At 61.5% G+C, this 23,534-nt stretch overlaps 3 protein-coding genes across 3 annotated transcripts; 1 reads left to right on the top strand and 2 right to left on the bottom strand.

Moving 5' to 3' along the window:
- Window positions 1-690: 690 nt before the first annotated feature.
- NCLIV_006660 (conserved hypothetical protein) lies at window positions 691-2,406 on the bottom strand (the record flags this gene model as incomplete). Its single annotated transcript, XM_003880177.1, has 1 exon — window positions 691-2,406. The coding sequence occupies one exon, from the start codon at window positions 2,404-2,406 to the stop codon at window positions 691-693; it is 1,716 nt and encodes a 571-aa protein (XP_003880226.1).
- Window positions 2,407-4,602: 2,196 nt separating this feature from the next.
- NCLIV_006650 (conserved hypothetical protein) lies at window positions 4,603-5,376 on the bottom strand (the record flags this gene model as incomplete). The annotated part of the gene is made up of 1 exon (XM_003880176.1): window positions 4,603-5,376. One exon carries the CDS (start codon window positions 5,374-5,376, stop codon window positions 4,603-4,605), a length of 774 nt encoding a protein of 257 aa, XP_003880225.1.
- Window positions 5,377-7,213: 1,837 nt separating this feature from the next.
- NCLIV_006640 (hypothetical protein) lies at window positions 7,214-22,361 on the top strand (the record flags this gene model as incomplete). Its single annotated transcript, XM_003880175.1, has 9 exons — window positions 7,214-9,466; window positions 9,766-10,039; window positions 10,553-11,025; window positions 11,284-11,604; window positions 12,081-12,748; window positions 12,963-15,895; window positions 16,160-16,494; window positions 17,276-17,970; window positions 18,365-22,361. 9 exons carry the CDS (start codon window positions 7,214-7,216, stop codon window positions 22,359-22,361), a joined length of 11,949 nt encoding a protein of 3,982 aa, XP_003880224.1.
- Window positions 22,362-23,534: the final 1,173 nt, after the last annotated feature.

The raw sequence follows: 23,534 nt of genomic DNA, 5'->3' as shown, positions 1-23,534 counted from the left end.
TCTCTGAGAGACTGGACAGCATCGCGCATCTCTCTATCTCGCTCTCTGCGTGTATGCACGCGGTTTCTCCCAAGCGCACCTCTGTCCGTGGACGCGTCCGCGTCATCGCCGGATTTCGTTTGTCTGTTCCGCCGCCGCCACGTGGCTGGCGGAGTGTTCTTTCCTCGGCGTGGACGAGACGATCTTTGTGGCATCTCTGCTCTTCGCGCCGCGCCGCTTCCTTTCTTCCCTGTGCCTCCAGGAGCTCTCTCTTTTCCACCCCTTCCCGGCGCCCTCGCTGAGAGACCCGAGAGGAGAGACGCCGAAAAACCGATTCATAGACAGGATGTAAAAGCAGAGACGCCAAGGCCGAACGGCCGCTCTTTCCCTTTCTCTGGGGCCTGTTTCTAAAAAACCAAACGATCCCTGGCGACAAGTAAAACAAACGCGGTTCCAGCCCGCGCGGCAGGTCATGCTTGTATTTATACACTCAGTTCTTTGCCTGAGGCTCTCCAAAAGACAAAGCCGCGACCAAAAAAGCCCCCCCCCCCCCCGGCCCGGCCACGTGCCTCTGAGGCCGCTGCTGGACAAGACGCCCGCGCCTGGCAGTGCATGTGTGTTCCCTTGCGTGTGTCGCTGCTTCAAAAAAAAACGGTTCTGAACAAAACAACAGGAGAGTTGCTTTCGCGTGGTGTCGTCTCCTCGAAACCTTCATCCCTGTCGCGCGTCTTTTTCCGGTCTTTGCTCGGCGCGACCTGCCTCCGGTTCTGGACTTCTTGTCTCTCCTCGCCTGTCTCCGTGCATCTCGTCGGCCTTCACGTCGTCAGAAGACTCGACAAAGAGAAGAGCCTCGTCGCTCTCGTCTGCTGAAGAATCGGCGGGCGTTCCGAGACACACGCACACGTCATCTTCCTCCGTGTCCCCGCGTCGACGTTGCTCGTCTTCCTCCGAGGTGCTCGAGATGGATAAGACGCTCGCCTCTTCGTCGGAAATCACCACGCAAACCGGAACTCCCTTCTTTTCTCTCGCTTCCCTGGCCTTCCGCTTGGCCTTTTTCTCCTTCTGTCTCCTTCGCTCTCGCGCCTTCTCCTTGGCGCGTTTCCTCTCCAATTTCAGTCGCTTCTTCTCTTTGAGTGCGCGGCTTTCCTCGACCTCGCAACCCCCCCGCGGTCCCTCCGCGTCGCTGGCGCGTTCTTTTTCGCTGCATGCATGCGCCGAGTCGGCTCCTGGCAAACCTGCAGCCTGGAGTCGCCGAGAGACACTCTCCACGACTCCCGCTGCGATCGCCCTCGCCTGCTCACGGCGAGACTGAATAAGCGCGTCGTGGTCTGAGAGGTTTGCTGAGAGGCTTTCCGGCGCCTTTGCGGGCTTAGACACCGAGGAGGGAGGGCAATGGTACCACGGCTTCGCATGAAGAGCCTCGCGAATGACGCTGTCGAACTCGCTCCTCGAATCGGGTGTATACCCAGCCTGCTGGAGGTACTTCCTCCTCTGCTCCTCGAGTTTGTGCATCTCCTTCTCTTCCGCTGAAAACAGATTCACGTGGCGCGCCACACTCGCCTCTCCTCCCCGGTCGCCCGCGTTCTGTGCCGGGTCAAGCAGCACAGAGACCGCGTTTCGACCTGCGGTGTACAGACGCGCAGACGTCGGCACGACGCTTCCATCAGCTGCCGCGCTCCTGAAGCCACCGTTGCTAATACTCGAAGAAGAGGACGCCGCGGAAGAGAAAGACGAGGAAGCAGGTGCGCAAACTCGAACGATTTCCGCCGGTTTCTGTGAGAAGGCACCCACTTCGAGACCCGCAGAGAGGTCTGAGGCTGGGCCGTCTCGCGAGCAGTCTTCCCCCGGAGAGCCGTCCGGGAAAAAGTCCCCGTCAAAGAACGGTGCGGAATCTGCGAACGCAACCCTAGGCGGAGTGTCTCCTCGGCGCCTGACAGCGGAAACGACGCCGACAGAAAGGAACCTACCCACAGCCTTCTCGCCGCTCTCTATGCTTCCTGGCAGAAAGCGAGAAGGGGACGACGACGCGTGAGGAGGTGGGCATAAAGTTTGTCGCGTCTCCGAGAAGGCAAGACGCGCAGAGGTCGAGAGGCCGTCGCGGGAGACAGTCGCCGTGGCGGTCTCTGCCTCCAAGGCTTGCGCTGTGAAACGGTCCCGTGAGATCTGTGTTTCTTCTCTCTTTCCACAGGTTGGAGCGCCTTCCTCTTCTCCCGAATCTCGCGCCTTCGCACTCTCGGCGGCCTCCAGTTTCCGTCTCTTCAACAGGGTCAGAATGTCCAGCATCGACCGCTGTTCGTGCGCGTGTCTCCTCTGGGTTTGCCGCTCGCGTTCGCGCTCCTCGTCGCGCTGTACACGTAGCCGGTTGTCGTGGCGGTACAGGTGCCATCGCTTTTGGGGGAGAATGTTGAGCCCGCCATGACCCCCCATTTTTCTCCGGTCGCATGCGTCACCGAGACGAGAGAGAGCGCGCCGCGAGAACACACGGAAAGGCGGCCGAAAAGCAGAGAGAGGAGGGGGAGGGAAAAAGAAAGAGATGGGGGAGGAGGCTGAACAACTTCGACAGAGGGGTCACACGAGAAAAGCAGGGACGCAGCAGAAGACAGGACTCTGAAGTTCCCACGTCCGCTTCTGTGGACAGGAGAAAAGAGAGTTCGATTTGAAAACGGAAAAAGGGAGACGGACGCACGACGCGTCGTAGGGGCCGGTTCGCGTCGTTTGCCAGAGTCTCGTCTCCCTCCTTTGATGTGGTTCTTCGCTTGCGGTCCGACACTTCTTCTCTGAAAAGACGCGAAGAAGCTACAGAGGAGACATGAGAATGCCTACACACAGTGTACAAGAAACCTCGAGTCGACAGGCGGACGAAACGCAGTGCTGCCGGGGTATACACTCAGAGGTTTTTCCAGGCATGCAAACAAAGAGCCTAGTTCCCAGTTGTTCCTCGGCCTCGGTTCGAGAATTTGAGCCTATCCGCGGGCGAGAGAGGAGAGACCGCCTACCGGACCGGAGCCCGCGTGAACCGGGGAGCGACGGGAGGAACTTTGGAGCAAGAAAGCGGAAAGGATCAAAAAGGGGGAGTTCCACTGCAAACGTTGCGAGAAGCTGGCAAAGCAAGTCCCTGTTTCGAAGGCAGTCGAATCGCGCGGCGCCCCTCCTTTCCCGTTTTTGGTGTCGCTTTGGTCGGCTAGTCTGCCGGCGCCCGCCGTGGACGAAATCTCTTGGCGGAAATTCCAGAGAGGAACCCAAGGAAAGAGCGCGACGCCGATAACTGCGCCGGCTGTTCCCGAAGAAGAACAAACGTCTCGGAGTTTTGCCAGAAACAAGGATGGCTTCGACGCGCGCGGTATATCCTGGCATGCACGCACGCATGCATGCCGCGACTCGAGCACGAGCGAGAGAGGACTGTTCCTGCCACGAAAAGGCTGGTACTCTTTTTGGAGGTACACTTCTCTTCGTCGGCTGCATCTCAGGAAAAAGTTCCTTGTCCCTCGCAGTTTTGGTGTAGATTCAGGATTCGAAGCTTACAGGTTCCCAGAAAGGATCGAGACGGGAAGGCGCGTCGACTGCTCATTTCGTTCAGCAGAAAACGCTTGCAGCATGTCCCATCCGCCCTAACTGCTTTTCCAAAGTGTCTTGCTGCACACAGAGGTTGCGAAAGTCGCCAGTTTCAGAGCCTGCCCGTCCCGCGTCCAAACAAAAAAGCACTTGTCGACACTCGAGTGTTTCAGACACACACCATGGCACGATTTCTCGACAGGCATTGAGCACCTCAGCGTTTTTGCTCAGCGTTGAGGGCCAGCGGCGAGACGCCACGAGACACGAGAGTCGTGTTCCTTTGCATGGACTGACGCGTCGTTCCGCCTCTAGGCTTTTCGGTGCCCACCAACGCGCTTCGCGAAAAACGTTCCTCCTTGTTTCGACAAGCGCATCTCTGCGAAACTGACATCACCCGACCGTGATGATTGTGTACCGCGCAAACAGAGTGGCGTCGCTCTCTCTGTGTTCGGCAGCGACTTCCGCGCAGCACTTTGAAAGTATATCCGCAGCCTCAGCCGTTGTATCCCGTCCTCCGGGCTCTTCCGACCTGCGGTTCGTAGACTGGAGGCTGACACATGCTTTTTCTTGTCGAAAAACGCTGCATTGGCCGGAGAGACTCCCTCCACGCCTTTCTGTGCTCAACTAGTGGCTTCAGGCGAGACGTTCCGCAGTGGATTGAGGGCCGCTTGCGGAGAGGCGAAAAACGCCTCGAGTCGTGTGGCCCCAGTGAAAATGCACAGCACGAGGCATTGACTTGCCGTCAAAGATCTGCCTGTCTACGTTTTGGTACAGCCTCGATTACGAAACGTGGACTTGAGCAACGGCGACAAAGTCCGGTCACGTCAATCTTAACCTGCAGTTCGTTTCCCTACCAATGAGTTCCAGTTAGGTGCGACAATTTCCTACACAGCGGTCGTTCTCTGCTGGACCGGAGAGAAGCATTTCGTGCGTTTGTCCGGGCAACCTTCACAAGAGAGCAGTGGAATCTGGGAGTCCTGGAAAGGACACGGTCTGTCGTTTTTATAAGAGAGAGTCTGTTTACGAAAAAACACCGGGACGATCTGCGACATACCACACACGTCTTGTCTGCTACCGCGGTCGCTTTGGTACGGCTGTCTGTTTGCCTCCCGCTGCCTCTGTCTTTCGCTTGACGTCGTCCCGCGGCCCCTCGCCCCGCTCCATTTGCTTCTGCAGGTTCAGCGTGTTTTCAATGTGCAGTTTGAGGGCGGCCAGCGGGCTTTCTTGGAAGGCAGGGAAGTTGAGAACGGCGTCGTACTGCTGGAGTTCCCGCTGTGTCACGCGCTGAAACGTCTTCCTCGAAATCTTCCCCGTTCCCTTCCTCTCCGGTCCCGCGACATCCCCGCCGGTTCCACGGGCCTGGCCCCCCCGTCGGCTTATAGACGAGTCGATTGTTTCGAGTTGACTCCGGAAAGTTCCGAAATCGAAGAGCGGGTGTGCAGCCCGTGCGTTTTCCTCTTTCTGCTTTTGCGCCTTCACTTCCCTCGCGTAGCCTGCAAAATCGAATTTCCGCAACCACGCCTCGCGCTTGGCTAGCCGCCGCCGCTGCCCCCGGGACAGCCCCAAGAAGGACTGTTCCAGCGTGGCGTCGATCTTCTCCTTGCTCACAGCCTCGTTGTATTGCCTTCCCGAACCGTGTGCGGCGCGTGAATGGGCCGCCGTTCGCTGCTGTTCGCCATCCGACTTCTCTGTCGAGAAAGTCTGCCTCAGTTGCTCGAGACGCGCTTCGGCGGCTGGCGAGGCAGGCTCGGCGTTGGGCGCCGCCGACTCTTCTCCCGACTGAAGACGCCGCGAGTGCGGCGCGAGGTCGTGGTATTTGGTGCGTTCTCTGCGGATTTTCGGCATCGCGGAGCGAAATCGAAGGAGGAGGCTGAGAACCAGGGCGCACCCAGCGGAGCCGTCTCGCCAAGGGAGAAAAACAGCGCCGTTCGCGTTCTTTGATTTCTTCCCGCGCCCCCGGACGAGATGACGAAAACACAAGCAACGTTTTGAGGGTCGTGTATGCGAGGGAGGGGAGAAAACGCCACCAATCGAGGGAGGAAAGATCTGACACGGCCGGCAGAGAGCGGTTCGGTCGATGAAAAATCCCTAAAGGCAGGAGCCGGTCGCGCGGACGAACGAAACAACCGTCCAGTGGGCCGAAAGAAAAAGAAATTGACGCCGTCTCACATCGCCCTCATTCCCTGTCTCTCTTCTCCAACACCACCCGCCTTGTTTCTCGGTCTTTCGGCCGTTTTCCCCTGTCGCTCCTCGAGCGCCGTCTCCCGTTCTTCTTTTCCAGTGACGTCAAAAGAGGGACCGTCGAGAGGGTCTGCAGCCGCCCGCGCGCCGTTCCCACGGAAGAAGACGAGAAAAAGGAGGGAACGCAAGTTCTCTCCCAGTCTGCTTTTACACGAGAGAGAATTCGTCGAGATTCTGACAGTTTTTCCCTGTCCGCAACTGATCCTTTTTCGCCGCCGCCGATTTTCCGCCAGGTTTAAGCGCTGAGAGCGGTCGTGGGGACGCGCGGTAAAATTGCGGCGAAGAAGCCGACGTTTCTGGCAAGCGCACGGTTCGAGGGGGGCGGCCTCTGGACGGCGACAAGAAAGGCGAAGCAGCGATGCACGAAGTGGCGAGAAGGGTGAACGCCTCGAGAAAACGAGAAACCAACCAAAACAGCGACCGAGATCTTTACCAAAGTGAGGTACACAAAAACACACTAAGAAGGTGCACGGCAATCGCGTCGTTTCGAATACACCTTCGAGTGCCCCGTGTCCTCCCGCACTCCGATCGTTTTTCCAACGACATGCAGAGAGTTTCGTCATTGCAGGCGTCTTCAATTTCCTGTTGTCCTTGGACTCTTATCTTGTCATTTTCTGACTGCGAAATTTGAGGGCGGCGTGTACGCCCCGCTGGGGAGGTGTTTGCTTGTGGCGTTTCTCCTGCTTGTCTGAAATCCAGAGACTGGAGAGTCTCGGTTCCCACGTGCCTGGGACGACACATCGCTTGCACCCTGTTGCGTTCTCTTGCACACTTTCTTGCATTTTGGCAAGGAGTGCGCTTGTGCGTGTCTTCTTGGACGGGACGCCTCGGGTGTACATACACACCGGCGGAAGGCGGTACACCGTGCGTCGTTTCCGGTCGTTTTCTCTGGCGCGGGCATTCCCTCTCCCGGGGTGTATCTTTATCTTTTCCGGGTATTTCGATTCCGTCTTCTCTTTCAGCTCTTTTCCGCGGACTTCCATTCCGTCTTCTCTTTCATCTCTTTTCCTCGGACTTCCATTCCGTCTTCTCTTTCAGCTCTTTTCCGGGTACTTCCATTCCGCCTTCTCTTTTCGCTTTGACCGCGCTCCTTTCCTGTACGCTGCAAGAGAACTATGCCCCTTTTCTGGCACGGATCGATTCCTCCGGCTCGTTACTCGTGACGATGGGGACTTGCCGCCCCTCGTGCTCCCCCCCCGTTTCCTCGTCTCTTGAGGCCTCCAAGTCTCCCTCCCACCGCCTCGCTTCATCCTCGGCTCGTGGCGCCTCCTCTCCCATAAGCGTAGAATCGACTGTGAGGGGAGACGGCCTCCGTGTCCGTTGCGCCCTCCCTGCAACGCCCTGCGCGTCTCGCAGCCCCGGTCCCAGTCCCCTTTTTGCCTCGCGTTCTCCTCTCTCACCTGCCATGTCTTGTTCGTCCACCGTTTCTTCGTCTCCAAAAATGCCTGCCTCCCCCGCTGCGAGGCGAGGCGCTCTCCAGCGTGCCGGCGCAGACAGTGTCCCTTTGTCTTTTTCTTCCGTCTCCTCCTCGCAGCCAAAGTCTGCTGGCCCTCCGCGCCTCTTTGAGTATTTTTCCTCCGCTCGGTTCTTCCGTGTCAGTGCGCGTGGCGCGTCTCGCTCGAAGTTGCTGTCGCCTCTCCTCTTGCTTCTGATCCTTCTCGCCGCGCCTCTTCTCTGGACGTCTCTCCCCGCTCCTCAGACTCGCCCTCCGCTGTTCGTCTTCCCGGGTGTCTCTCAGGCGTCCGCCGCGCCCAGAGGCCAGCCGGAACTCAAGATCGGCCCGGCCCAGGTTCTCCTGCCTTCGCCTGCTCCGGCGCCCGATCCGCGCGTCCCTTCGCCGGCTCTCTCTGTCCGCACTCTCCTGATTGTCGAGCAGAATGGCGCGTCTCTCTCCTCTCCTCCCTGCTTCTACTGGACTGCACAGCACCCCGACCTCATCCGTCTCCTACACCCGGACTGCTCCCCCTCTCAGCCCTCTTCGGCGTGTTTCCTTCCCTCTGCCTCCCTCTCTGCGGCCGGCGACGGCGCGCCCGCCTGTCTCCCGCGCGTGCTCGTGGAGGCCTCCCCACACACGCACCGTCGCGGCCGGTCGTGGATCTTCGCCACGCCGGCTGCGCAGCCCAACGCGGGGAGACAGGTGTCTCCAACCTCGATGCGCGTGCAGGCGGTCGTGGCCCCTATCACGCGCCTCGCCTTCCGGACGCGCGATCGGCGCCTCGCCGTCGGCCAGTTGGGCGACGTCGGCGTCCTCGCCTTTGACGAAGAAGGAAACATCTTCACGAGTCTACAGGGTCTGGTTTTCCTCTGGCGATTCGAGGGCGAGCGGGGCATTCTGCAGGCCGAGGACATCTCCAGCGACGCCGAGGCAGCCACACCGACTCGAAGGTGGGTGGAGCGAACGAGCGAGAAGGCCGCGGGCGGTGTCCACGCACCCGAGAGCGCCGCTGCGCGCGTCGGCTCGACGGGAAGCGCCGGGGCATTCTGGCGCAGCGACATGCTCCTGGTCCGCGGGCTGAAGACGGGGAAGGCGACGATCATTGTCCGCCTCGCTGGCGAGCACTACCAGCACGTGGGCGAAGCCCGCGTCTCGTTTGTGGTCCACGAACCCGTGATGCTTCTCCCCTCGTTTCAAGTCCTGCCGCCGGCCGCCGTGTACCAGTACCGTCTCCTGCGCCTCCGCGAACGCACCGAAAACGCCAGTGGAAGTCCGGAGGACAGTTTCGCGCTGTCCCCACACTCGCGCGGGCCCTCGTACGTCTCCCTGCCCTCGCCCCACTGCAAATTCTCTGCGGTCGACTTGGCCGTCTACGACGCGCAAGATCGACTGCCGCTCGCGCGCGCCGCCGACGCCGCTTCGTCCTCCCTCGTCTCCATCGATCCCTCTGGGCTCCTGCGCGTCGAGTCTCCGCCGGAATTCCCCGGCGAGGGCGTGCAGGCGACGCGGTTCGGGCTCGAGGGCGCGAGTCTCCTGCGGGCCGTGGACACGCGAACCGGCGAGGAGCAACACGCAGAAGTCCTCGTCTTGGTGCCGTCCGCGCTCCGCCTCTTTGTCGACGACGTCCAGGCTCTCGAGCCCCAGGCGGTGTGGAGACAGCTGTTGCTGGCCGTTCGGAAGCAGGTGAGGAACCTCGGCGGCGGCCAGCAGGGTGACGAGGCGCAGAGCCGCGACCTTCTTCTCTCCAAGCTGGTGGAGCGTGCGTGGGGTCGTGGGGACTTGCGGTTCGACAAGAAACTCGACGAAGGTGACGCGCTGGGCGCGCCGCCAGCCGAGCTGGTGATGAGTCTGGTGAAGACCAGCTCCCGACGAGGAAGCGAGGACGAAGAGGAAGAGGGCGAAGCGGTTCTCTACCTCGTGCGGGGCACAGAGTACCTTTGCAAGGTCGAGATGCTGGCTCGCCGCTTGCCGCAGGGACTCGGTGGGCGGGGCGAAGCGAGCGGGACCGCGGGCGAGGAGGAGCTGACAGAACCCCAGCACGCCCCGCCTGGCGCCGACACGAGCTTCGAGAACCGCTCGACGCAGGACCAAGACGACGCGCAATTCCTCGTGGTGTCCACGCCGAAAAACGCTGCGTTCCACTGGATCTGCGAGAGCGAAGAAGACGAGGACTCGGAGACGGGCGAGAGCGAGCGCGACCGCGAAACTGCCTTCGAAAGAGACAACTGCGGACTCCAAAGAAAAGGCAGCGGCCAACAGGTGAGGGGAAGTCTTTTCCGCGAGCGGAATTCTCAAAGGGTAGAGAGAGGGAGAACGACCGGAAGGCACGCGAGGGAGGGCCTTTCTGAGAGCAAAATCGGAAGCGGCGCGCGACGGGGAGATTGCCAGGACGCGCACAGAGCGTGGAGGATGGGAAGCGCGCGTGACCTTCTCCGCTTAGAGAGGAAACGAAGGCGGCGGGGCTCTGAGACGCGATTCGCTGCCTGATGCAGTGTCGCCTCTGTCTTCTCTCCACCCCGTTGCGTTCCCCGTTTTCCGTCTCTCCGCGGCGTGCGCAGTTCCTCGCGTGGTTTTCGGCGACACGACGATCGCAAGGGCGCCTGACCGCCTCGCTCCTCCACGTCGGTTCGCGGTCCGGAGGCGCGAAGGCTTTCTGGCAGCCGCCCGTGCCGCTCTCGCTTTCTCTCCGATTCCGCGTCGTCGATCCAGTCTTTCTGCTCTTTTTCCCGCACCCGCGCGAGGAGACAGGAGACGCCGTCAGACTGTCTACCGAGCAGCCGCTTCTTCTCCCACCGCTCCACTCGTTCGAAGTAGAGCCCTGGGGAGGCTCCGGTGAGAAAGCGGATCTCCGTTGGGCGCCAGGGGAGAGTGTCCGAGCAGCCTCGGCGGGCCGACCCTCGCGTTTTTTTGACGGAAAAAACAAGGCAGACACAACTCGACGCTGCGGTCTCAGCAATGAACTGAGAGACGAAAACGCGTTAACGTTTGCGGACGTGCACGCGTGTATCTATTTTAATCTCATCTGGCTTGGTGTACTCTCTCAGACTCCATGCATTCATGTAGAGCAGGCTTTGGTGAAGCGCCACGCCGTGTGCGACCGCTCCTTTGTCTGTGCTTTTGTGTGGTTTGCGTTTTTCCGGGACGCGCAGGGTCCAAACGAGACTGTGTGACGCCTGACCGCTTGGGTCTCTGGGGCGACTTCGGGTCTGGGCTCAGAGCGTGATGTCTAAGTTGCCGCAACCGAGCGGTGCCTTGGCCATGTCTGTGCCATCCGAGTGCGTCGCATGCTTCTTCCCACTGCGTTTTTACTTTGTCTGCCGATTTCTCTCTGCTTTCGCCTGCCAGGCTCGTACACCCTGACGTCGGATTCTCCTCTGATCTCGGTCCAGCGCCTGCCGCCGTCTCCTGCGGCGCCGCCCTTCTCTTCGTCTGGACTCCTCGGGCCTCTGTCGTGGGGCGACAATCCGCGAGCGCCGCGCGCCTCTTCCGACTCGCCTCGCGTGAGGTTCCGCCTCGAGAATCGCGCCCGAAATTCTGGGGACGGAAAGGCAGCTGGGAAGGCCCGTGGAGGCGCGCATGCGACTGGGGCCGCTGTGCTTCGCCTGCAAGATGCTCGTCAGCCACAGAACGTCTTCGAGTTCCTCGTCGTCGTCGCGGAACCAGAGAGAGTCGAGGTCTCCGTCGACACCTTCCTCATTCGCCAGAGTGGGAAGGCGACAAACGAGCACGGCAGAGACAGCCGACGGGGCGCCTTGCGAGAAGACCGAAGAAACGGAGACGCCTCCGGCCAGATCCGCGACGACGTCACACACGCAATCGTAGGTTTCTACAGAGAGAAAGAAGAGAGATAGCGGAAGAGGGGAGATGGAGAAAGAGAACAAAAAGAAGGAAGGGAAGCCCGGATCAGTCGTATTGCGTGTGTTGTGTGTGTCGGCTCCGGAGAGAAAAACAGGGGGAGAATGTGCAGTTTCCCCGTCGTTTTCTTTCCCTTTTCGTTTTGCCGTGTCCCGAAAGAAGAAAGCGGGAAATCAGAGAACGGTCACTGGGGTTTTTTGCCCGTCTGTGCCTCTCTTCAGGCAGTCGTGACGGCTTACGCGCGCATCCCGCCAATGCTCGCTCTGCCTCCCAAGGTCGCCGAGTGGCTGTCGCGCTCGTCCCTCTCTTCGTCGCGGGCGCCGTCTCTCGACAGCGCAGCTCACGCCGTTCGCCAAGCTGCGTCAGACTGGAGCACAGAACTCGATCGCGCGGATGAGCGCGCCTGGCTGTCTCGACACCCTTTTCACCTCCACCCTCTCCAGTTTGCGAACTGCACGAACTTGCTTCCTGCGGCCGGAGAGAAGCGAGAAGACCGACGCTTCTGGACGAACAGTCCAGAAATCTTGATGATCAGCGAGCTGGTCAGTTGCGAAGCCACGAAAGTGAAACGCGAGACAGCAACCTACCGAACTCGCCTTGTGGAGCCCGGGGCGAGAACGCCGGGGATGTGCGTGCTCGGCCGTCTGCAGGACCAACCCGCGGGCCTGCCCCGACGGCACATTGCGTCCTTTCCCCTTTTCTCCATTCCTACACACATCTGTCCATCTCTGATTCGATCTACACAGACAGCTACAAACACCACGCGTCTACGCATATATATATAGATATATATGGTATTCAGTTGATAAAGGAACAGATGTGAAGATGGCGACTGAAATCTGTCGGTGTCTGTCGACAGACGATCGCGGCTGGCAGAAGGAACTGCATGCGTCCTTTCTGTCGCACCACGCGTTTTGATTCCTTGTCCTTTTCTTTTTTGAGTCTGATTCGTTGTCCTTTTCGTGGCGCGTCTCCTCACCTGTTTCTCCTTTGTCGGGTTTTCGTTTGCTTTTCTCAGCGGCCAGCGCTCCCGTACACGTGCGGCGTTTTCCGGCTGACCGGCAAGGCGCCAGGTTCTGCTCGGTTCTTTTTTTCGCCCTCCGCCTCCTTGACTGCAGGGGTGACTGTCGACGTCTTTCCTCCTCTGGAGGCGTGGGTGGTTTTGGATCGTCTCTTCCTTCCACTTCCCTTTTCGTCGCGGGCGCCGCCTCACCGAGCTCTGCATGCGTCGTCCTCTGCCTCCGCGGGAGTGTCGAGTGCGAGTGAAGGCGACACCGCCGGCCCCAAAGGCTCTCGCTTCGAACCTCAGCGCCTCTCGCCTCCCTCGGCTTGCCAGGAGTGCGCCTCGCCGCTCCTGTACAGCGCGCCTGTCTCCTCCGTGGCGTCTTATCACCCGGCGGTCGCATATTCGCAAGAGAACGGCGAGACACCGCGCGAAGAAATCCTGACTCTCGCCGTGGGCTCCTCGCTCACCTTCTTCACCAAAGGCGGACCGCCGGCCAGACCTGCGCTGTACACGCAGCACTACACGGGCGAACTCGAGAGCGACGCGTCTCCGAACGCCTCTCTCCTGGCAATTGCAAACGAAAACCGAGACGTCCTGCGAGTCGTCTGTGTCCACCCAGGCACTGTCCCCGCCAGAGTGATCATGGAAATGACCAACCGCCCCAGAGAAGGCGTCGACGTGTAAGGGTGCCTCCCCCGCAAATGCCTATAACGGCTCCATGAAATGGTCTCCAGTCCTCCAATCTCGCTGTTGCAGCATTTATATACACGAATGTAAATATGAGTATATGCGTGCAGGTTTCGCAGTCGCCATATAGGGCCCGCCTTTCGAAGTGGCGAGACTCTCGCCGGTCGTGACCTGTCACGCCTTCTCTCTCTGTCGTCTGTGTTTCAGGGACGCGGTCTCGACTTCGGTCCGACTGGCCATTGTCTGCTCGATTCCGCACCGCCTCGAAATCTTCACCCTGCCTTCTTTTTCGACGCCGACCGCGGCCGTCGCTTCGCCCAAGCCAGTGACTCTGGCGTCCTTCCCAGTCTCCCCGTCGGCGGCGGCCGCCCCACAGGTGTCTCCAGTGTCTCCAGTGTCTCCGCTTTCTGCACCCACACTCTTCCTTCGCTGCGGAGCGACGCATCGTTTCCTCGCGGTCGCCTATGACGCCCACGGCCAGCCAGTGGTGAACGCGACGTCCTTCTCGGTTTCGACCGATTCGTGGAACCTGACCAGAGACGGCAGATTTCCCCCGGCGGAGACTGGAGAGGCCAGTGGCGAGTCAGGCGCGGGGCGCGTCTCTCTCGTTTCCTTCTTTGAAGATTTCGAGGCGATTGGAAGCCGCGGGACCGCGCGGAGCGAAGCCGTCGCGGTTCAGGTGGCCCCGTCGTCCTGCTGCGGGGTGTTTGCGCTGTCTGCACACCTGACGTGGCCCACGGCCGACAGCGTGGTGACCGAGCCGGCTCTGCGCGGAGAGGACCGAGCGGTGCTCGTGAAGGCTCTGCGTGAAGCTCGCGAGGCTCTTCGAGGCGAGGCCCAGACAGCCAAGGCCTCCGCATGGCGCGCCGACCGCCTCGCAGCCAGCCTTTCTCTGGTCGTCCTGCCGCCTCCGCGTTTCCTCGCTCCGCACGCGTCGTTTCTCCCGGGATTCTTCCCGCCTCAAAGAGAGCGGACTCCAGCGCCCATCCGCCTGTTCTACCACCCCGGTTTGGTGTATCGCGTGCTGCTTCAGTTCGCGTCGCCGCACAGTCAACTGAAAGTCTTGCCTGTGGGGTCTGAACTCTCCCCTCCGTTCGCGGTATACACGGAGACACCGGGGTCGGCGCTTTTGACCGAGCACACGCAGGCGGCGTTCTTCTCGGGGCTGTCTCCCGAGGCGACACTGAGGCGTTTTGCCTCGCTCTTTCACGCTTCCACGGAACCCCAGGGCGGCCCCATCGCCCCTTCCGGCAAACAGCGCGGCAGCGCACATTTCCTAACCCCACAAGACGGCCTGGACGTCACCACGCTTGTTCTCGCCGCGTCTCGGGCGCAGCGCGACGCCGCGGTGTCTCCGCTCTTCCGCCTGCCGCCTCCGTTCGCGTGGCCCGGAAACGGGCGCGTCTGCTCGCCGGCGTGCCCCGTCACGGAGCAGGAAGTTTTCATTCGTCCGCCGTCGGCTGCTGGAGGTTTGACGCGCGAAGCCGATGCGCGAGATACCCGCGGGCCAGTCGTTTCGGGGCGCCTGGTGGTGGACGACACCGGCGTGCTCGGAGACACCCAGGCGCAGGAAGAAGGGACCAAGGGCCAAGCGCCACCTGCTGTCGATCTCCAGTTCTTCAGCGTGGCGCGGCTCACACTCGCGGTCTTGCCTCCCGAGACGCTGCTGACTCGAAGCGCGCGCGGCTCACCTGGCCGGGAGGAGCAAAGAAAAGACTGGATCCAGGGAGACTGGGGAGAGATCGAGAAGGGGAAAACCTACGGCGTGAAGGTGGCTGCGTTCGCTGCAGACGGCGAACGTTTGGACCCTGCGTTTTACCGCGCCATGGAGCTGGCGTTGAAGATTTCCAGGAAGTCGAAGCGCGACTCGGGAGCAGAGGAGGCTGTGCCGGCGGCCTCAGGGAGACCCGAAGACGACGACGCCAGCGAAGGCGCTGCCGGTCGCGCGACGGGCTGGTTGTACGTCCAGCGCGCAGAGTTTGACGAACAAGAGGAGGCGCGACCGAACTTTCCCCCGCAGTCGGTCTCCGAGGCAGAGATCTCTGCAGTCGCCTCGTTCAGCCCCGCCGCGGGAGGGTTCGGCGCCTTCCCGGCTCTGCGCGGCGAGGCTGCTTCCGAGCTCCTCTGGAAGACGGAGGTGCGGAGGCTCTTCGCGGAGAGCCCGTGCGGGGGCGGAGACGCCGCGCAGCCAAGCCGCGACGACTGTCCCGACTTCTTCTTCTACGTCGACGGATTCGAACCGGACACGGAACTCCTTCTCTCAGTGGAAGCGGTGAACTGGGCCGCGCCGCCCGCGTCTCGCAGCGCCGCGTCTGCACTCGCTGCGCAAGCGGGTCGACTGGCGGTGAGCGCCGAGATGTCCCTCGCCCTCTACCCGCCGCTCAGGGTCTTCCCCGCCTCGCTCGTTCTGCTGCCGGGAGGACACTCGCTGCAGCTGACTGTCCGCGGCGGCCCTCGGAGACGCCGAGGCGACGCGCGCAAACTCGACGGCGTGCCTCAGTCGAGCGCAGTGCGTAGGTGCGAGAGCTCGGACGCGGCCGTCGTCGCGGCGCGGGTCGGGCAAAGAGACTCAGGACCCGTCGCGCGAGAAGAGGGAGACGAGACAGCGAGCGGAGACAGCTGGGACGCGTTTCCGGTGGTCGAGTTGCTGACGGGAGAAGAAGGCCAAGCAGTGCTGACGGTGCATGCAGGGGACCAGACTGCAGACGGTTCGCCGCCCGCTGCGTCCGCGCCGAGCCAGTCCCGTTTCCTTCAACTGCGGCGCGCCGCAGCGACTGTGGAAGTTGTCGTAGCGCTGCCGGCTCGAGTGGTGATCGCGCAGCGGTCGCCGGTGCCGGGAGGCAACGGATTCGTCTCCGCTCACCAGGAGCGCCTGGTCCAGAACCTCCAGAGGCTACGCTTCGGCGCGGAGTTGGCAACCTCCAGCGCAAATGCAAACACACACGAAGAACCGTTCGCGCACCGCGCTGACGCGCCTGTCCAGCTCGGCGTCGATCTGACACAGAAGCTCCACGCCTTCCTCTACGACGCGGAGGGAAGAGAATTCAACTTTGGCCATCTTGCTGCGCCCACCGGGGATGTGGCGGGCGTCGGCGTCGACCGGGAAACTTTGGAGGGGCGGCGGCGGCTTGAGCAGTTCGGTGAGGCTCTCTGAAGAAACGCGCGGGGAACCAGAGGCGACGCGGAGAGAAAGAAGCGAGCTCGCGCTCTCTCCAGTGTGTTTCAGGGTCTCTGTCTTTTTCTTTGTGGGTGTCTTGGGAGACCTACGACTACACGTGCATGGACACTCCCGCCCCGTTAAGCGATGGACAGACGCCGCGATGCGCGCCTGCCTCGTGCTGCACTCCCTGTGGAAGTCGCGGTTCTCTGACTGAAATGCACTGCTGTTTCTATGTCCTCTTCAGGGCCTTTCGCCGCGCTCCCGCCGGCGGCCGCGTCGCTGTGTACGTACACCTGGCGCGTGGTGGACGGGGAGACCTCTGCCGTCGGTCTCTTGGACCCGAACGCCGTGGAGTTGGCGGCGACTTGCGAGGCCAAGCCTCTCAGGCCGTGCGCCTTCTCCGCCCTGCCGCTGCCTGCGGCTGCTGCCGCGCTGCGACGCTCGGTTTCTGGAGGCATGCCGAGTATCACGGTCGTCGGGTTGCGCGAAGGGACAGCTCGTCTGCGCCTCGGTGTCGAGTGCGCGCCGAGGCGAAGGGAGCCCGGACGCCCGGTGAAAAAAGTCGTCCTGGAGACAGAGGTAAGCCGCTAGGCCACGCAGCGCGCCGTCGATCTCTGCAACCGAGAAGGACATGCATACTTCTATGTCTAGCGAGCGATCTAATTCAGATAGGTAGACAGTTGCCAATATATATATATATATATATATAGAGAGAGAGAGAGAGAGGTGAAGATGAAGATAGGTAGAGATAAAGATAGACAGTGTGTGTAGGGCGGTGTGCCTGCTGTTGTGGGATTTCGACTCTCAGAACCGAAACCGAAAACAGATGACGCAGCCCTCGAGGAGCTTACGTACCCCTCAGCGAGCTGAGGCGTGTCGCTCCCTGTACACCCGCGTGTTCGTATATTTGTGTATTTCTGATTCGACGGATACATTACACGTTTCTACAAACGCATGGATGTGCATATATATATATATATATATATATATGTCTATATATGTATATATATGTATAGAGCAAGTATATGCATGGTTTTTACAGCCTTCGCGTGCCAGTATCAGCTTGTGGGTAGGTTACTTGGGTGTGTTTTTCTTCCCTGGGAGGTTCTTTTCGACCGCCGGAAGTGGGCATTTCGCGGGAAGAAAGACACGCGAGTCTCACATCCCCTTTTCGGCGGCTGGCGCTGAAGGCCGCAGCTTTGCCTGTTTTGCCTTCTCTCTTTCGTCTCTCTTTTTCGTTTCTTTTCCGTTTCTGTCCCCCCCCCCCCCCCTTGCGCAGTTCCCTGTCTCTTGCACCGGCTGTCTTTTGCGTTTTGACTTGTATTTTTTGCTCTTGTTCTTTGTCTTTCACACACGCCAGGTCTCCATCGTGGTGTCAGCGGTGCCGCTCTTCTCGACCCTCGCCACGTCCTCGGCGCTTCTTGAGTCGCCTTCTCTCTCTTCGGACGTCGCCCTCGGTCGCGCCGCCCTGTCGGCCTTCCGGGCTTGGAAGCCTGCAGGCCCGGCATGGTGGTACGGTCTCTTTGCTTCGTCCTCGGCGCTGCCGTCGACGCTGCTGGCCGCGCCTGCGTCGGAGTATCGCATGCCTTGCTGTCGCGTGCGTCTTCTGCCGGACGCGTCTTCCCAAGAGGCGTCTTGTCCGTGCGCGTCGGAGGGCGTGCGCCGAGAGCAAAAGCAAACTGAAGCAAACCCCTCGCCGGCGACATGCGCGTGTGCAGCCTCTCCAAACGCGAAACCTCTTGAGGTTCTTCCTGGCGAAGGCGGCTTTCTCACCTCCCCCGCCGTCGCTTCCACTCGGCTGCAAATCGAGGTGCGGCCTTCTCGCGGCGCGTCTTTCGCTGCGTCCCAGAGCGGCTCAGAGGCGAGCGCAGGAAAAGAGATAGATGCGCGGCGCCGAGACGCTTCCTGGCAGGTCACCCGCGTCGACGTGGTGGCGGTCGCCAGCGTGGAACTGCGCGTGCCGACGCGAACGATGGAGCGAGCTGTCCGACAACGCGGCGAGATCGTTTTGAAAGACGCAAAGGGTCGCGTCATCCTCCCGCCCACCGATTTAAGGTAGGCGAGACCCGGCGGAAGAAAGGAGGGACGTCGATGGCGCGACGGGGACGCATACGCCGAGAGCGGGCGCGTATGGCCGGGGACATCGCGGATCGCGACGTGGTTCTCGAACAGAAGCAGGAACCATCCTACAGACACCCAGAAGACGCGAAAAGGATGTTGGAACGGAGCCAGCGTGTGTCACGAAGGTTTCGCGGGACCACGAGCGCCAGTCTGCAGGCCTTCAGGAAGGAGAGGGTTTCAGAGGTTCACCCGTTTCTGCAGAGGCTCGTGCCGAAACCCGAGGGACGTGGAAGGCCCCACGAGTTCGGCAGGTCCGCCCTCGCGTCTCACGGGCGAGTTCGGCGTCTCGGCGACATGCCCGTTTTGCGTTCTGTTGCCTGTTCTTCAGAATCGATGTGTTCTCCTCGCACACATCTGTCGTCGCGGCCGAGGTGGAGACGCGCGACGCGAGACATCCTTTCGGACCTCCGACGGTAGTGTTGCAAGCGTCGAGCGCACAGTCGGGATGCGCCGCCGTCACGGTCTTCCTTCTCTCGCCGGCCTTCCTCTCCGACACAGTCCGCGTGTGTACAGACAGCCGAGCGTTTCCGTCGCCAGTCGCTCTCGCGCTGCGCCCTGCGCTGTCAGCGCTTCCAGCGCTCCACGCTGCGTCCGCTCTCCCTGTGCTCCCGGGGTCTGTCGTCCACGTGCTCCCGGACACGAAGGTGTCTGTACACCGGGTCCAGCCGCATGTGTCCTTCCGGCTCACCTTCCGTCTGCAGCCGCTCTTGGCCTCTCTGCTCGCCTTGGCGGTGGACGGGGCGGGGACGGCCGAGTCGCCTCAGGCCCCGCTCGTGCATCTCTTCCCCGCGTTTGTGTGGCGAGGCGCGCGCGAAGTCGCTGCTTCGGCTCCGGACTGTCTCTCGCTGCACGCCGTTGCGCGGATCGTGGACCTTTTTGCGCCGGCGCTCGCGCAGTCTCTGCACATCTCGCTCGCGTCTCTCTTCGCGGAGCTTCGGAGTCAGGTCGCGTCGGGCCCCGAGGCCGGCTCCGTCTTCTCGCCCGCCTTCGCCATCGACGAGCCTCTGGTCCATTTCGCGGAGGAGCCTGTCATTCCTTTCCAGAGATTCGCGTTTTGCGGCAAGCGGCCTGCGTCGGCTGCGCGTCAGTCCTGCGCGGCGGGGGTTGGGCGATGTGCCTCGGACAGTCCCGCGCCGCCCTTCGCGTCCACCTCTGCCGCGCTGCTGCCATCTTCGCTCTCGCTGCGGGTCTCTCTGCACGATGTGCCTGCAGTCCTGGCGTCTCTCGTGTTCAACGAGAGCGAGCGAGAGGGGAAGGACGGAGGAGCAGTGAACGATGTCCTTCTCCGAGTCGACGGGGTGGACGCCTTCTTCACGCTGCTCAGGAGACAGCTAGCGAGTTCCTGGTGGCGGGAACAGAAGGCGTACAGACAGCGGAAGGGGGCGACTGAGGAGAGGAGTTGCGCGCTGCCAGGCCGCCAGACGCGGGACCGAACCGGACGTCGATCGGCGTTTTCTTCAGGTGGCGATGCGAGAGTGGGAGCGAGCGTTTCGCGAGGCAGAGACGGAGAGGAAACGGGCAAGCACGCATCGACCCTCCCGACTGACGAGTGTACAGACACCCCGTTCGGCGGGTCCCGAGACGTCCCTTCTTCGGTTTCCCGCTTCTTCTCTCTCTTGGGCTTCCTCGACTGGTCCGCGAGCTTCTCGCCCTCGAGCTCCTGTCTCTCCCCGCTCTGCGCGTCGCCGTTCTTTGCGGCTCCCGCCGCCCACGCCCTCTGGAGTTCTTCTCGGCCTGCCGTCGCGAGTGTACATACACCCCGATCCTTCCCGCCAAGGGGCGCTTCGCCGTTCGCGGCCTCCGAAACCGCAGGGAACGACGCCTACGACGTGGAGAGCCCCACCGCCATCGCGCTCAGTCCCGGCCTCGCGAGCGTGCGGACCAACAAGTCCGCCGTTCTGAACTTGGACGTGGTTCCTGTCCGCGGCTCCGAGCGAGAGACCGCCGACGAGGTGCCGGCCTCCGCGAAAAGACTGCGTCTCGTTGCGGCGGCAGGGTGTGCGGCGCAGTTTGCTGAGAATGCGGAGACGCAGGAGGCGCCTCTCTTGTCCGTTGCGTCCGCAGCTTGGGGTGTCCTCAGCGAAGGCGAGGTTCTCCCTGTGTCGCGCCTCGAGAGGTTAGGTTGTGCGCGGCGACGAGACGGCGAGGGAGGTGGAGAGTCGCTCGTCTCCCTGTCTCGCCGGGCGCCCTCCAGAGAAGACTCCACGCGCGGGGGGCGAACTGAGACGCGTGCGCTGCCGCCGGAAGGCGAAATCCTCTTCTTCCGTCTGCAGGCTTCTCTCTCGCCGACGGCGGCTGCACCACAGAGAGGATCCGGAGGGGAACGAGGCGAACGGACGGAGATCTCGTCAGGTGCGGCGTGGTCCGATGTGGCTTCTTCGGTGTACGTACAGTCGAGTGGAGGGGTTCAGTGTGCCGTCGGTGACCCGCGCCTGGCGCCGCTGTTTGTGGTCGAGACCGCGCAACTTCCTCTTCTCTCTTTGGACGGCGAGAGCGAGACGACTGGAAGGCCGGTCCGGACGCAGGCTTCGGAAGCCGGAAAAGGGGGACTGACTCATCCGTGGATGAGCAGGGGAGACGGCGGCGACGCCTTGCAGCTTGCGCACGCATGTGCCTTTCAGGAACGACGCCTTCTCTCTGTCAAGTCCGATTTGCCGCATCTTCTTCGCCTCGCCCAGGCCGACGCTGCCTCCTCCTCGGCCCCGAGCAGAGAGACCGCGCAGGCAGAGGAAACGGCGGCTTCGTTTCCGTGCGGATCCGCGAGTCTTTCTTTCGCGTCTTCCGCGCGCAACGCGGCTACGTCCGCCGCTTCTCTCCACACATTCTTCTTGCCCATCTCCGTCAGCGTGCGGACGACTCTCGCCTCGCGGCTCCTGGCCTTCCCGCCGGGGCGGCTCGTCGCGCTCACCACGTCAGACGAGCGAGGAGACGCTGCACAGACCTCGTTGCGGCAACGCATGCGGTATCTGTTTGAGAAGTCGCGACAGCCGTTCCCTGACTCGCGAGGCGAGGCAGTCCATTCTCCGTTCGTCCCGAGCGCCTGTCTCGCGCTCTCCTTCCAACCGAAGATGCACGTCCTGTTCGACGCCCGCGCCATGCACGTGGCCACGCCCCACGTTCTCTACGTGAAGGAGACGCAGTGGCGGCGGGGCGGAGACGCCGAAGGGCGCAGCGAGGGCCCGACGTCCGAAGATCTGTTTGAGGCGGCAACCGCGGGGGGAACTGGCGAAGCGAGAAGCCTCGGAGAGACGGAGAGGCCGGAGGAGCCTGAGCGATCGCGAGGTTCCGCCGCGCTCCGCGTGGCTGACGCGGGCGCGAAGTTGCCGCTCACCGTTTTCGTCTATCCAGTGCCGCCGCTACCGAGCGAGGAGGCAGCGTCGAACCGAGTGTCTGTCGACGTCAGCGTCTCGTCGGAGGCGTACACCGTGCGCGCGCAGCAACGCGGTTTGCTCCTGGCGATCCGCGTGGATGCGGCGCCGGCAGAGGCTCCGAGCGAGACCAGTCGGGGGCAGAAGCGGGTACAGAAAGAAGCCGCGCCCCAGTGGAGTGTATGGACAGCGCCCGAGTCTGCCCAGCTCACCATCGAGTCGCGAGAGTGGAAGCAGATCGTGACGCTGTCGCTGGAGCGCACGACTGCGCGCCTGCACACGACCGAAGAAGAAAAGGGCGAGGAGACGCGGCTTCTGTTCCCCTCGACGTTTTTCTCGTCTTCAGTGTCGAAGCGTTCGGTGCGAAGTGAGGGAGAGAGTTTGGGCGAGACAGGTTCCCGACAGCGAAACGAGCAAGCGAGGACCGAGCGGAAACAGAAAGAAGACGACGGACAAGATCCAACGCGCTCGATTGGGGAATGGCTGATTGTTCTCACGCTCGTGGGCGTCGGTCTCCTGTTCTTGCTCCATCAATTCTGTGATTTCTTTCGGCGCCGACCCTCCCCGGCGGGGCCGCTGACGCCTCGCAAAGACGCGACAGCCGCGGCCTCCCTCGCCTTTGCGTCGACCTCGTTCGCCTCGTCGCGATTCGCCCCGGGGAAGTCTGCTCCCTCCAGGACAGCGACGGAAGGCCCCACGCTGCTGAGAGAAAAGGCGAAGCTGCAGGCGGCTCGACAGGCCGATGCGGAAGCACTCAGTTCTGCGCTCGCAGCTTCGCGGGGCGGCAGAGACGAGGGGCTAGGCGGGAGTGTACGTACACCGCAGCAGAAGCTCCAGATGCAGCCTGACGGCCAGTGGAAATGGGTTGGGGAGAGTGGCGGCGAGGAGAGTGTTCCCGAGTCCCTGTGGAGAAACGCAGGCGATTTTTACGGGCGAATGAGGAAAAGCTGCAAGTGAGTCAAGGATCTACGAGCGGCGCGAGACGCAGGCGACGGCCGCGGCGTCAAGGCTCTAACAGAACCTTTCCTGTCCGCGTAGGTGGGAGAATTCCTACCCAAACAAAGACTCAACCGCGCTGATGTGGACGAGATCAGGCGAAACGTCCAGGAGTGTGCTCAACTTCGCGTGGTGTGTGAATGTTTCGGACATGCACAGTTTTGCATTGTGTGTTCGCGGATACACTCCGGCGGAGTTGTGATATTAAAGTGTGCATTTTTTTTCGTCGCCATTCCCGTGGGAGCGCGCAAATCCTGGCCTCGGGGTGTGCTCACGCGTGTTTGCCGGAGACATGGAAACGGATTTCGTGGAGTGCCTGCGAGACTCTGAGAAAGTTGGTTCTCATTCCTGTCTTTGAGAAAGACGGCATTGGTAGGAACATCTGTGGGCAGCGCCTCGCACAGTCACTCTCGGTTTCTCTTTCTCCCCTCTTGACGGGCGTGTTGGGGCGGTGGGGTGAGAGTTACCAGAACGGTGTAGAAATTGATCCGGTAAGCAAGTTTCAAGGAAATCACCCAGCTTGCGGCGTAGGCGTAAGTGTCGACACCGAGGAACCGTGCTCCTCTCTAACAGCTAGGTCGTGCAGATGCGTTAGAACATCACGCGGAGCGACGGCGAACAACTGAGAAGGCTTCTTCCATTGTTCGCGAACAGTGTGTGAAAACTCCACATAGCGAGTCGACAGATACAGACGGAAACAAACTGAACGGTTCGTGCCAAAACGGGGCTAGCCGATGGTTTTGCAGGCTACCTGCAGGCACTACCTCAACTGGAAACGCTGAAGGCAGGAACGCCAAAGAACAGCGCAGAGACGTTTTTGCATCTCCCTGGTGGTTGCAGGCGCATCTGTCGCCCGTAGGAGGACTTTCAGTCAGTGTGAGCGCTCTCTCGACAGGGCTCCAGCTCTGAGAGTCCTAGAAGGAAAATACCGGATCCAAAAAGTTCTAGTGTGTGAGCATGGTTTCGAGAACACTCAGTATATCCATGAGTCTCCTTCCTCGGATATGTACTACCATGGGGAGAAAGCAGTTTCTGCGGTGATGCAGTGATTACAAACCTCCTTTCTCCAATGTGGTTCGTTGTGGATGCACGGCAGGATGCGTACGCGACCTTGGCTCTCTCCGACGTTTTCGT

The sequence above is a fragment of the Neospora caninum genome, chromosome II, assembly GCF_000208865.1.
Source record: "Neospora caninum Liverpool complete genome, chromosome II".
Lineage (NCBI taxonomy): Eukaryota > Apicomplexa > Conoidasida > Eucoccidiorida > Sarcocystidae > Neospora > Neospora caninum.
The sequence above is the reverse complement of the archived record's forward strand: the minus strand, read 5'-3'. Positions and strand labels throughout refer to the sequence as shown.